This window comes from Petaurus breviceps, unplaced genomic scaffold, assembly GCF_028583685.1.
Source record: "Petaurus breviceps papuanus isolate PSGF00001 unplaced genomic scaffold, PetGlider_PUasm1.0 90823, whole genome shotgun sequence".
Classification (NCBI taxonomy): Eukaryota; Metazoa; Chordata; class Mammalia; order Diprotodontia; family Petauridae; genus Petaurus; species Petaurus breviceps.
Genome location: NW_027187352.1, coordinates 4,441,676 through 4,453,462, shown reverse-complemented (window position 1 = coordinate 4,453,462; position 11,787 = coordinate 4,441,676). Strand labels below are relative to the sequence as shown.

At 47.4% G+C, this 11,787-nt stretch overlaps 1 protein-coding gene across 1 annotated transcript; it reads right to left on the bottom strand.

The window, feature by feature from the left end:
• Positions 1-1,542: 1,542 nt before the first annotated feature.
• TPBGL (trophoblast glycoprotein like) lies at positions 1,543-3,910 on the bottom strand. The gene has a single exon (XM_069071057.1). It carries the CDS (start codon positions 3,908-3,910, stop codon positions 2,567-2,569), a length of 1,344 nt encoding a protein of 447 aa, XP_068927158.1. The 3' UTR covers positions 1,543-2,566.
• Between the last annotated feature and the right edge of the window lie 7,877 nt (positions 3,911-11,787).

Sequence of the window (11,787 nt, the reverse complement as noted above, 5' to 3'; positions counted from 1 at the left end):
CCTTTCTTACTCACTTGAAATCTCCTCTCTTTCATGGAAAATAGAATGTTAGAACTAGAGAGGACCCTAGAGATCCTTTCACTTTAGGGTTTAAAAAGTGCTTTTGTGATAAGTGTGAATATTGTCACAGGTGAGAAAAATGAGGGTCAATGAGGGGAAGTGACTTAGCCAAGATCACATAGCTAATGAGTGGTGGAGCAGGACTGGAACCCCATACTCTCTGATTTCCAAATCCAATCTTCTGCCACACCAGTAGCCAATGGAGCATGGGCTGTTTTGTTGTTGTTCAATCATGTCTGATTCTTTATGAGTCCATTTGAGGCTTTCTTGGCAAAGATACTGGAGTGGTTTGCCCTTTCCTTTTCCAGCTCATTTTACAGCTGAGGAAACTGAGACAGAAAGGGTTAAGTGACTTGCCCAGGTTCACACAGCTTGTAAGTAGTGTCTGAGGCTGGATTTGAATTCATGAAAATGAGGCTTCCTGACTTCAGGTCCAGCACTCTCTCCACTAGCTGCTTAATGGAATCCTATAACTTGCCTCACTTATTCTGACATCCCACAACTTCTGCTTCTCATAAATTCTTTCCTTGTATCTGATCTTACTTCATCCTTTGCACTGTAGCACAATCTTAACTTATCACTCTAAGTCTTTGGAAGAAAGGGCACATAGGGTCCTATTGTATGAGTCCCATCTCTGTGACTTATTTGAGTTCTTTCTGTCCCCTCAGCTTCAGTTACCTCTAAAATAAAAGGGTGTGGATTCAACAATCTCTAAGGTACCTTCTAATTCTGACATCTTATGATTCCATCCTTAGTCCACTGAATAGCTGTGTGACTTTGGACAAGTGTTTTCCCTTCTCAGGGTTTCAGTTTAAATGAATAGATTCAATTATATCTCTAAGGCCCCTTTATACTTGGTGACTTTTTATTCTCTTTCAGTGTGTGTGTGTGTGTGTGTGTGTGTGTGTCACTCCCAGGTCTGATCTGTGACCTCTCCAACCTGGGGTCCCTCTAAGATTGGGTGAAGAATGACACAGGCACTTCCAGGGGAAAACTGGAGGGTCCAGAAATTATTGCAAGCTTTATAGAAAATTGACCACTTAAGAGAAGGAACAAATAGAGGTGGGCTGGGTCTCAAGCCCTGACCTATGGAAGGGGGGAAGTCCCAGGGAGAGGAGATTCCAGGATTAGGCAGTACCCCTCTCCACAATGGGTGTGCTTTGAGATCATGCAAGTGATTGACAGACAGACTCCAGATTTTTAAACAGGTTCACTGGGGCCAATGAGGAGGGAGCAGGGGAGTTTGTGCCTGAGAATAGAGGGGAAACTTGTCAGACTGACCCAGGTCCCCTAGAGGAGGGAGGGGTTTGAGGAGGTGAGAATTCTTGGAGGAGATGAGAAAGAGGAGGGGACTGATCCAAGTTTGTTTAGTAGGTAGGAGTGGGGAAGGGGTGGTCAAGGAGGAGATGGATCGGAAGAGGAAGAAGTAGAAAAAGGAGAAAGAGGAGAGAGAAGCAGAGAGAAGGGGAAAGGAGGGTCAAGAAAGGTTTGGCTTAGATAAGCTCTAAGGTCCTTTCTCACTTTAATATTTTATTTTCCATGAAAGGGAGAAAAGAAATTTCAAGTGAGGGAGAAGAGGAAAATTGGAAGAAAGGAAGGAAGAGAGGGAAAAGAGGCAGAAATTCTGGAAGGGGGTGTATTGGGAGTACAGAAGGAAGAGGAGTAAGTAGGAGAGGAGAGGGAATAAACATAGCTCCTACTATGTGCCAGGCACTGTTCTAAGGGCTCTACATATATCTCAATTGATAAGAAGAGAGAGAAGTAAGGATAATTGGGTGGGTAAAGGAGAGGGGAATAGGTGGAATGGGGTGGAGGCACCAGTTTTAGCAGCGATGGGCCCTGAGAGCAGTCCAGCTGTCTGTTCAGGGAGAGCGTTCAAACTCCTCTATTTCTGCAAAGCCTTAAGGTAATATTTCTCCTCTCCATTACCACCCTTCCAGTTAGTATCCTAATGACTTCTCCCTAACCCAAGACCAAAGGAGGAGAAAGAAGGTGTGGGGGGAGGGAGGAGGATGATGGGAATTAAGAAGGGTAGCAGGAGTGAAAAAAGGAAAAGAGAAGTCGGAGGAAAAGAAGGGAGAAGGTCTAGGAAGAAGAGGAAGAATACAAAGACGAGGAGTAGGAAGTAGAGGAGGAGGGTACAGAGCATAGGAAGAGGAGGAAGAAGAGCTTGGTGAACTCGAGGTTGCGTTCTAATTTCCCCAGGCCTAGGGAATAGCGTAAGGGGGAGGCTGATAAGGGGCCCAAGACTAGGGTTTGGGGGAGGAGCTAAGAGTCGAGAAATAGGCGGGGACTAAATAACAGGTTTACCAGGTGGAGCAAAGTGCCTAAATTTTGACCCGAGGGGTTAAGAGCCAAGGATTAGTTGAGGCGGGTGGAGGGCTTGGGGACTAAATGCTCAAGATGGGAAAGGATGGATAGGGGCGAAGAGCCAAAGTTTGGGTGCAGAGAAAGGCTGACTTCCCCACTTCTTCCTAGCAGACTAGTCTGACTGAGAGGGACGCGCTCAAAGGGTGCCGGAGGAGCTGGTGGTGCCAGACCTCCGGGGGTCGGCGTCCTGTTCGTAGCGGTAGTGGTAGCCCTCCATCTGGTCCCGGCACGCCTCGCGCAAGTTGCGCGTCCAGCGCTTTATGCCGCGCCGGTTCAGGTAGAGGACCATAAGGAAGACTACACCGATGAGGGCCAGAACGATGCCGAAGAAGACATAGGACGCTTCCAACTCCTCCCCAGTACCCGGCTGCCCTTTCTCATCCCTTCCCTCTGTTCCCTCCTCCTCATTCCCTTCCGCCCCCTCCTCCTCTTTTCCCCTTCTTTTCCCTTCCTCATCCCCCTCCTCCTTTTTTGGGGGACCCTGGGCGCAGCTTAGCTTTGACTCGTTCAAGGCCAGTAAAGAAACTCCTTGGAGAGCCTGGGGCGCGGCGCAGCGTAGACTGCGCGCGTCAGGCACCTGCCAGGGGGCCTTGTGGAGTAGGGTCAGAAGCGCCCGCGCCCCACAGTCACAGAGCAGCGGGTTTTTTGCTAGGCACACGCGCAGCCCTCTAGGGCCCGGAGCCGTCGGGGTCGTCGGAGTCCCCTGGGTCTCCCCTCCCAACGCGCGCAATTCAACCGGCGCCAGCCCAGTCAGCGCGTTGCTTTGCGCGTCCAGCAGCTCTAGTTGCGCCAGCTCCAGGGCGGAGGGCGGCAGGTGGGTCAGCTCATTGGCTTGCAACTCGAGGCGGCGCAGGGTGGCCAGGCCGCGGAGGGCGGCGTCCAGCTGCTCGCCAAGCCCGCTCACGGCGGCATTGAGCCTGAGGACACTCAGGGCGGGCAGCAGACGGAAGGCAGCGGCTCCCAGGGAGCCCAACGGGTTGTAGCTGAGGTCCAGGGAGGCCAGGCGGGGCAGGCCCCAGAAGGCGCCGTCCTCCACCACTTGGATGTTGTCTTGGTTGAGCTGTAGGGATGTGAGGTTGGCCAGGCGTACTGCCCAGCCCCCGCCACCGCTGCTATTGCCCTCGGCGGTGGGCAGCTCCTCCCCGGCGAAGGCGGCGGCGCGCAAGACCGTCAGGTTAGAGCCCACGATGCTGAGGTTGTGCGCGTCGGCGGGCAGGTCGCTGGGCAGTTCCTGTAGGACGACGTGGCTGCAGCGTATAGTCTCCCGGCTCCCAAAACAGTAGCACTGGAAAGGGCACGGAGCGGCCGGCGTGCTCAGCAGAAGGAGAAGCAGCAGGAGCAGGAGCAGCGGCGGTGGCGCGAGTAGCAGCGACGGGAGCCCAGGCTGGGGCGGCGGGGGCGGTGGAGGACCCAGGACTCCTGGCAGCCCCGAGCCCCGGGCGGTGGCCGGAGCCCTGGGCGGCGGAGGGCGCAGGACCATAGCTTCTGCCTCCACATCCAGGCCCCCCCAGGAAGGAAGCTTGGATGGCGTGGGATGGGGGGAGAGTATAAAGGTCGCGGTTCCTCTCAGAAAGTGAGTTGGGTCAAGAAGGGAGGAGCCCAGCTAGGCTGGGCTGGCTTGTTTCTCTGCAGCTGGAAGCCCCAGTTACCCCTTTGGGGAAGTGGGTGGGGAGGGATTGCTAGGCTGCGGACTGGAGATCCGTTCTCCGGAAAGATGTGAAGCACGCCTCAGCTTCCTCTCTACCTCTTACCGCGCCAGGACAGCCCCAGTGTGGGGAGGACTTTACTACTGGACCACTCTGCCCTCCCTCTTCTCCCTCCTTCGGGCATCGAAGACACGCCTTCTTCTTTCTGAGGTCCCGGGCGGGCGGGGGAGTCGAGGAGGCTGCCCAGACTCTGGACTCTCTCGAGTTCTTCATTTTTCCCGCCCCTCTTCCCCCCTTTTATTCCCTTCACTTTTCTCCCCCCCCCCCCCCCCCCAACCCAGCACTGTGGCTCCGTCACATCAGTGGAATTGGTCTCCTCCACCCTTCAACCATTGTCTTCTGTTCCTTTAAATCTTCCTGCCCTCTTCCAACTGTGGGGACAGTAGGGAGTCTGGGAGCCCCCAAAGTAGAAGGTTCTTCCAGGGTGAGTTCGAGGTTAGGGATTTGAGTGACTCTCCCCTCCCCTTCTCTAACCTCCAGCCAAGAACTGACCTAGGGGAGGTTGCAGCAGGGGAAAGGGAGAGCAAATTTGCAAAGTTACCTTTCTGATATCAGCCTTGAGCCTTTTTCTCGAGGTTCTAATTGGGGTAGGGATAAATGAGAGTTCTGACATTCCTTTCATCCGTAGTCTTTTGTGTTAACCCTGGCTCAGCTCCCTGCCTTGAGTATAACCTTGGACGTCATTTCTCAATACATCCAAAAGATGAAAAGTTTGAACTAGAAGACTCTTTGGAACCCCTTCTAGCTCTTGGCAGGCTGCGTTTGTCTCTCAGGTATCTTCCTGTCTCTCAGATCTCACCTCTGGGAAGCATTTCTTGACCACCAGCTCAGCCCACACTGTCTCCCAGCACTCACTGTCCCTACCTACTTTTTTTTTTTTTAGTATTAGTATCGTTTTACCCCTTCCCTGGCCAGACTAGGCTCCTTGAGGGCTTAGATGTTATGTTCTCCAGCTAGTTTCTCCTCAGCTTTGACTTCTTGTCCTGTCATTGGCACAGGCCTTAGCATACAAGAGGAGCTCAAAGAAGGATCAGTGGGCAGTCAGTGACTCAGTTTTCATTCATCTGTCCTTTATACTTCCTTAATGGGCTTCATGGTCTGGGCTTATTATATTGGTAACCCAAATGAACCTGGGAGTTTTCCCTGCAATGATCCAGAATTGCCTTTATACTAATAATTTACTAATACTAGTAACTAGTAAGTCTCTATTTTGTGGAGGAAAAAGTCCTAGTCTGTAAGTCGAGAGGTGAAGGGGAGGATGTCATCCCAGCTCTGCCACTAACATGCTGTGTTATCTTGGGCAAATCACTTCTTATTTCTGCTCAACTTTTTTCTTTTTAATCTATAAAATGACTATCATTATGCTTACTCTACCTCCCTCTCAGGAATGTTGAAGATCTAGTAAAATAGGGAGCTCCTAGAATGTCAGATTTGGGAAGGTCCTTATTACATAAAACATGGGAAGAGACTTTCTGGTCCAACCCTCTAATTTTACAGATGTGGAAAATTAGGGAATGAATTTTAAGGAACTCTGTATCTAGACCAGAGGAGATAGCTGAGGATATTAAAACTGGAGTGATCACCCCAGTTTTGACAGAGTCCCAGAAGATTCCCAAGGGGAGTTCATAGAACTTGAATCCTAGAATGCCAGGATTAGAAGACACCCTAGAAATCACTGAGGCTGCTTTTACAGGAGATCAGAGAAGTGAAAGGATTTGTCCAAGGTGACCCAATGAGTTTGTAAGAGCTGAGATTAGAACCTAGATCTCCTGACTCCTAGCTCAGGGATCTCTCTGTTGACTCTATTACAATGTGTAACTTACGTACTATGGGCAAGTTTTATATAAACTATCAGGAACCATAAAAATGGATGCTCTACTGGTTGATTTTTTTTTTTCAATCACAGCAACTCAAGAAACTACCTACACATTGTAGAGGGGTTGGGATCTATGTGAGTACAGAGAGTAGAGGTCTACAGGGAAAAAGTCACAGACCTGGGGAGGATAGGGGTAGTATTCCTTCTGTTTCGGAGACAGCTCCAGGCACAGACCTTGGGCTTCCCAGTCTTCTGATACCTGGGTGGGGAGAAGGAGAGGTAGGGAGCAGGAAGAAAGGCAAGAATGTTTCTCAAAGGATTCTGTAGTGGGTTGGAGCAGTGGACCAAGTAGCAAACTGAAGAGTCAGGGGACAGGGGTGGGTGGGGAAGCTTCTTTCTTTTGTAGAGCTCAGAGGGGCTTCCCACTACCCTGTCCTCCTCAGCAATTGATTTAAGGAGACAGAAAACAGGCCCCAAGGAGCTCTAGGACTTCAGTATCTCTCTGGCTCAGCTATGAATTATTCAGGCCCCAGCAGACATCTGATCCTGATCCAGCATTGGAAACTGGGGCTGGGATGGTGATGGCGAAGGCTCCCTGCACCTTCTCTCTCTTCTCTCTTCTCCACTTTCCCCACCCGTAGCAGTTCAGGAGTAGAGCATACAGGGTTCTGGCTCTCTTAGGGATGGAGATGCTTAGTGGCCTTGATTCTTTGTTTGTGGTTATATTTAATGGATCAATAACACTTAAGAAGGAGAGGCTGACCCTGTGGTTGCCCAGGGTCCCCCACCCCCATCCCCAAATGGCCTGCATTAAGCCCTGATGCTGCTGCCTTAGAATCAGGCCAGATGCCTAGGCTTTGTTCTGCTCTGGGGGAGAGAATACCCTTCTAGTCCAGCTCCTTGAGTTACTTGAGGACTGGTCACATCCTTAGGAATTCATGTAGAGGGGAGCATATCATCCACTCCAGGAGTGTAAATCTAGTAGAAGATGCTAAATTAGATTGTTCTAATTCTAGGGGACAGCTATGCCCCCTTCCTACCTCCTTTACAAGCTCCCAACAGTGATTGTCTGACAGGGTCATTTAGATAGGTGCTAGCTTTCCCCTGGAGTAACTGTTCTCCCAGGCCTACTCCCTTCATGTCAACTCCTTTCCACAGCAGTAATGCTCCCTCCCCATCTCACCCTACCCCCCATTCCAACTACTTTTCCTCTTCTCCTTCCTCCCAACTCACTGGCCACGGGGATGCCAACACCCCAGGCTTTAGCCCAAGACAGCTCTGAAATTGATTTTTGAAGGAACTGCTATGCTCGGTAACATCTGGGAAGTTGCCCTTAGGATAGAAACATAAGGCTGACATAGGAAAACAAAACAACCTAACCCAACCCGACTTTAAAAACCAGAGTTCTGGGGGTGACTTTGGATAATTCACCTTTTTTGAGTCAATTTTCTCTTAGATAAAATGAAGATAATCATATCTATCCCATTACCAAACTGCCTGGGGATGTTTGCTTATTTTTTTAAGTGGAAAGGTTCAGAAAAAGCCCAATCTGTGTAGATAGCAGGGCTGTGACTTGATTCTGTGTCTTTGAACTTCACAGTGTCCAATCTCCTGTCATTTGACCAGACTTGGTGGGGGGTGGAGAGGGTGGGGACAGTTGGGGGTGAGGAGGGGGTGACCTTTGGGTGGGTGAGGGAGTTGGAGGAAAGGTGCTGCAAAGGAGCTGGTGAGATTGGAAAAAAGAATGAAGGAGGACCAGATTCGAGAGACTTCTGCTCTCTGAACCCTAGCTGGCAGCCTTCAAATATTCATATGCTCTAATGGCTATTTTTGAAAAGAATGATTGGTTGTCATTTTGCATACCTAGTCTTGCTATAGGGAAATTTATCTAAAGGAGGAAAAAAAAGAACCGTTCAGACTTCCAGGGACAGCTTTTTAAAGAGATATGGGCAATCCAAATTGTATTTCTAAAAGATAATCTTTCCAAGGAGGGAATTAAAATGGTCAGTGAAATTGTTTACTATATTCTCACTTACTTTACAGGGTGGCTGTGAGGATCAAATAAGATAATTAGATAGGAAGTGCTCTTAGAGTGCTATATGTTGTTTTTCAGTCGTTTTCAGTCGTGTCTGGCTCTTCCTGACCACATTTGGGGTTTTCTTGGCAGGGATACTGGACTGGTTTGCTATTTCCTTCTCAAGCTTGTTTTATAGGTGAGAAAACTGAGGCAAACAGGGTGAAATGACTTACCCAGGGTCACCCAGTTTTTAAGTGTCTGGGCTGGATTTGAACTCAGGAAGAGGAGTGCTATATATGTGATAGATATTGCATGTTATAGGCAACACATTAATTATAGATAAGTCAGGCATACTGTAGAGCTCTTGTGGGGGGTGGGACGCTGTGTGTGTATATTTTATAATACTTGGAGAGGACTTGTTTAATTCCACAAACATTTGAGTGCCCACTCCATTGGCTATTCCATTTTATCCTGCCTATATCTATAAACAGTTATTTCCGAGTTGTCTCCCCCACTGGACTGTGAGTTCCTTGACAGTCGGGAATTGCCTTTTACCTTTCTTTGTACCATCAGACTTAGCACTGTGCTTGGCACATAGTAGGCCCTTAATATGTGCTTGTTGAGTGACTGTAGGGCCCATTACTGGGGCTAGAAGTTTAGAAAATGATCCCTGCCCTCATGGTTCTCATAGTACAAGGGGGATAAAATACATGTACAGACTGTCATAATAGGGCCTGTTTCTTTAATGTTTCCAGATCTCTTTAGTAAATATTAGCAACCAAAGATCCATATGAGTGATTCACTGGGCTGGGGTTGTGGTGGTTGTGAGGGGAGAGAGAAGGTCTTTATGGACTGGGTGGAGCAGGTGATGTTTCTTTAGAGGATTTGAAGTGGGTTTTAAGGGAAGAGTATGAATTCAAAAACAAGGAGGGTGTTCCAGGCAAAGTCAAAGAGGTGGGAGAGTCTAGCCGGGGAGCACAGAGGTGTTAGATTTGACTGCAGTGTAGGGTGCTCGGAGGAGAGTAACGTGAGATGAAGCTATAGCAGTGCCAGATTGTGGAGGAACTTGAATGCCATGCAGAGAAGTGTGACCTTTACTTAGTAGGAAATCGAGACCCACTGAATAGCACTGGGATCCTGGATTTAGAGCTGGAAGAGACCTTAGAATCCCATATCCCCCAATTTCGTAAATGAGGAAACTGAGTCCCAAGAAAGTCTAAGGTTATACAAGCAGTTAAGCATCACAGGCAGGATTTGAACCCAGGTCCTCTGACCTGAGAGCCACTCTTTCCATTGTAGTATGATGTCTTTATTTTTTTTTAAGCAGAGGAGCAGTGTCACTAGCTCTATGTCACAATATGTTTATGTATATTTGTGCCACTGAAATTACAGTTGTTTTTGAAGTGATCACAAAGGTTTGTAGGGTCATAGATTTAGACCTGGAAGGCACCTTAAGGGTCATCTAGTACAGTTCTTTTACTTTATAGAGAAGGAAACTGAGGCCTACAGAGGGGATATGTCTTTTCTAAAGTTGCAAAACTGTTAAGTGTCAGAGTCAGGATTTGAACCCAGATCTCCTGATTCCAGGAATTCTTTTCATGGCATCTTGGCTTATAGATGATGGAGCTTTGCCCCTATAGCATTCTGTAAGAGCAATTGGATTAAGGCCAAGTCCTGGGTAAGGAATGAACCTGTTGGGTATAACATTGTTCCTGTGGGAAATTGGGATTTACTTTATGATGTGATTTACATGAATGTTTAAGAATAAAAAGGGAACTGTCCATGCTCATACATTGTTCTCTGAATCATGGCTATTAAACTTGTCAATGAAAAATCCTGAGTTCAAGGTTCAGCTCTGCTACTTTCTAGATGTGAGACCATGGGTAAGTCATCTCCTATGAGGTGAACCTTTGTTCCTCTAAAACAATGGAATCATAATACTTGGATTAACTATGTCATGGGCTTATTATGAAGAAATTGCTAAGTAGACCTCAAGGCACTAGATAAATGTAAGCTGGAAATGTTTTTAAGGGCTCAATCAATGACTGCTAAATGAATCACTAGAGGTGGTGCCTTTTACTAGTGATGTTCCATATATGAGCTCTATAGCTTTGACACTTGTTCCTTCACCTCTCTGGTCCTTGGTTTACCCATCTGTAAGTAAATGACTTACTTGGCCCAGTTGTCAAGAAAGTGCTTTACAATCAATCAATAAGCACTGATTGAGCATCTACTGTGTGTTAAGCATTGTTCTTCATACTGAGGATACAGATGAAAAAGATATTCTCTGCCTTCAAGGAACTTACCTTCTATCCAGGGAGACATATATACATAAAAGTCTATGTGAACCTCAGTGTACTATAGTGATATGAATTACTATGACTCCTGAGTCCTCAAAGGAGGAAAAGGACTCACCTTGTAAGCTTCTTAAGGATAAGACCCATGTTTTTCCTCAGTGAGACCACTGAATGATTGAATATAGAGCAGAATGGGGTTGGGAGTGGTCAGTGATTTACTGCTATGAAAACCTTGCTTGACATCTAACCAAAGGTTGAAGGGTAAGGGGTGGAGAAGAGTTTCTACAGTTGATATTACAGAATCTTTATGTCAGTAACCACTTGGGATATGGCAGAATGGCGGTTCTCAAATGGGCCATGAAGAATCCAACATGACTAAACAACAACGTAACTCACTCCTTGCCCTGGCCTTCCCTCTCTTGGGATGCCCTAATTCTGGCTTACCCACCCAGCTATACTTCACAACTTTGTTCTAATCTTCTTCCCTGACTCACTACTCCCAGATTGCTCCATGAAATGTAGGTAATAATCCTTGTACTATCTGCCTCCTAGGGTTGTGTTAGGGGGGACATGCTTTGTAAACATTAAAGCCCTGTAGAAATGAGAGCTATTATTATTATTAAGGGCTCAGTCAATCTTTATGGAATGACTAAGTAAATCTCTAAGAGGACTGTGCCATCACTGAAGGGGCACCATAAAGAAGTCCTGAATTTAGAGTCAGAGTTAAACAGATCCTGAAAAACAGCAGGGTTTGAATTCCCACAAATACACCTTAGCTGGTTGACCTTGGACAAGTGATATTAGCATAATGCCAGGTGCCATGGATTCTGAGCCAGAGGTTCTGGTGAATTCTAGTTCCTGTACTTCTGGTGTGACCACTCTTTGGTGTTGTTCGCTCTTTTCAGTTGTTTCTGACTCTTAGTGATCTCATTTAGGGTTTTCTTGGCAAAGATACTGAAGTGGTCTGCCATTTCCTTCTCTAAGCTCATTTTACAGATGAGGAAGCTGAGGCAGACAGGATGAAGTGACTTGCCCAGGGTCACCCAATTAGTAAGTGTCTGAGGCTGGATTTGAACACAGGAAGATGAGTCTTCCTGATTCTAAGCCCAGTGCTCTATTAATTGTGTCACCTCACTGACCTGGATCACTCTATCTACCCTGTAACTCTTGTATGTGCCTAGTTATTTGCATGTTGTCTCTCCCATTAGAATATTAACTCTTTGAGGGCAGGTGCCAGGTTTTTGCCTTTCTCTGTATCCCCAGGTTTTAGGCCAATGATGGCCCATGCTAAGTATATAGTAGGTGCTTGTTGACTGACTTCTTTGGGCCTCTGCTTCCTGATCTATAAAAAGAGATAGGGGTGGTAGTGACCTAGATAAATCTGAGGAAACCTTCAAGCTCTGGATCCTGAGATCCAATAAGTGCCCAATACAAATTTTATTGAATTGATTCTTTTGTTTTCAGCTACCTCCAGGGAAATGGAGAGGATGGAGCCATTGCCTCTCAGGGTAGAATGTCCCT

Coding starts and splice junctions, on each gene's coding strand:
- TPBGL (XM_069071057.1), bottom strand. CDS start 3,910: ATGGTCCTGCGCCCTCCGCCGCCCAGGGCTCCGGCCACCGCCCGGGGC.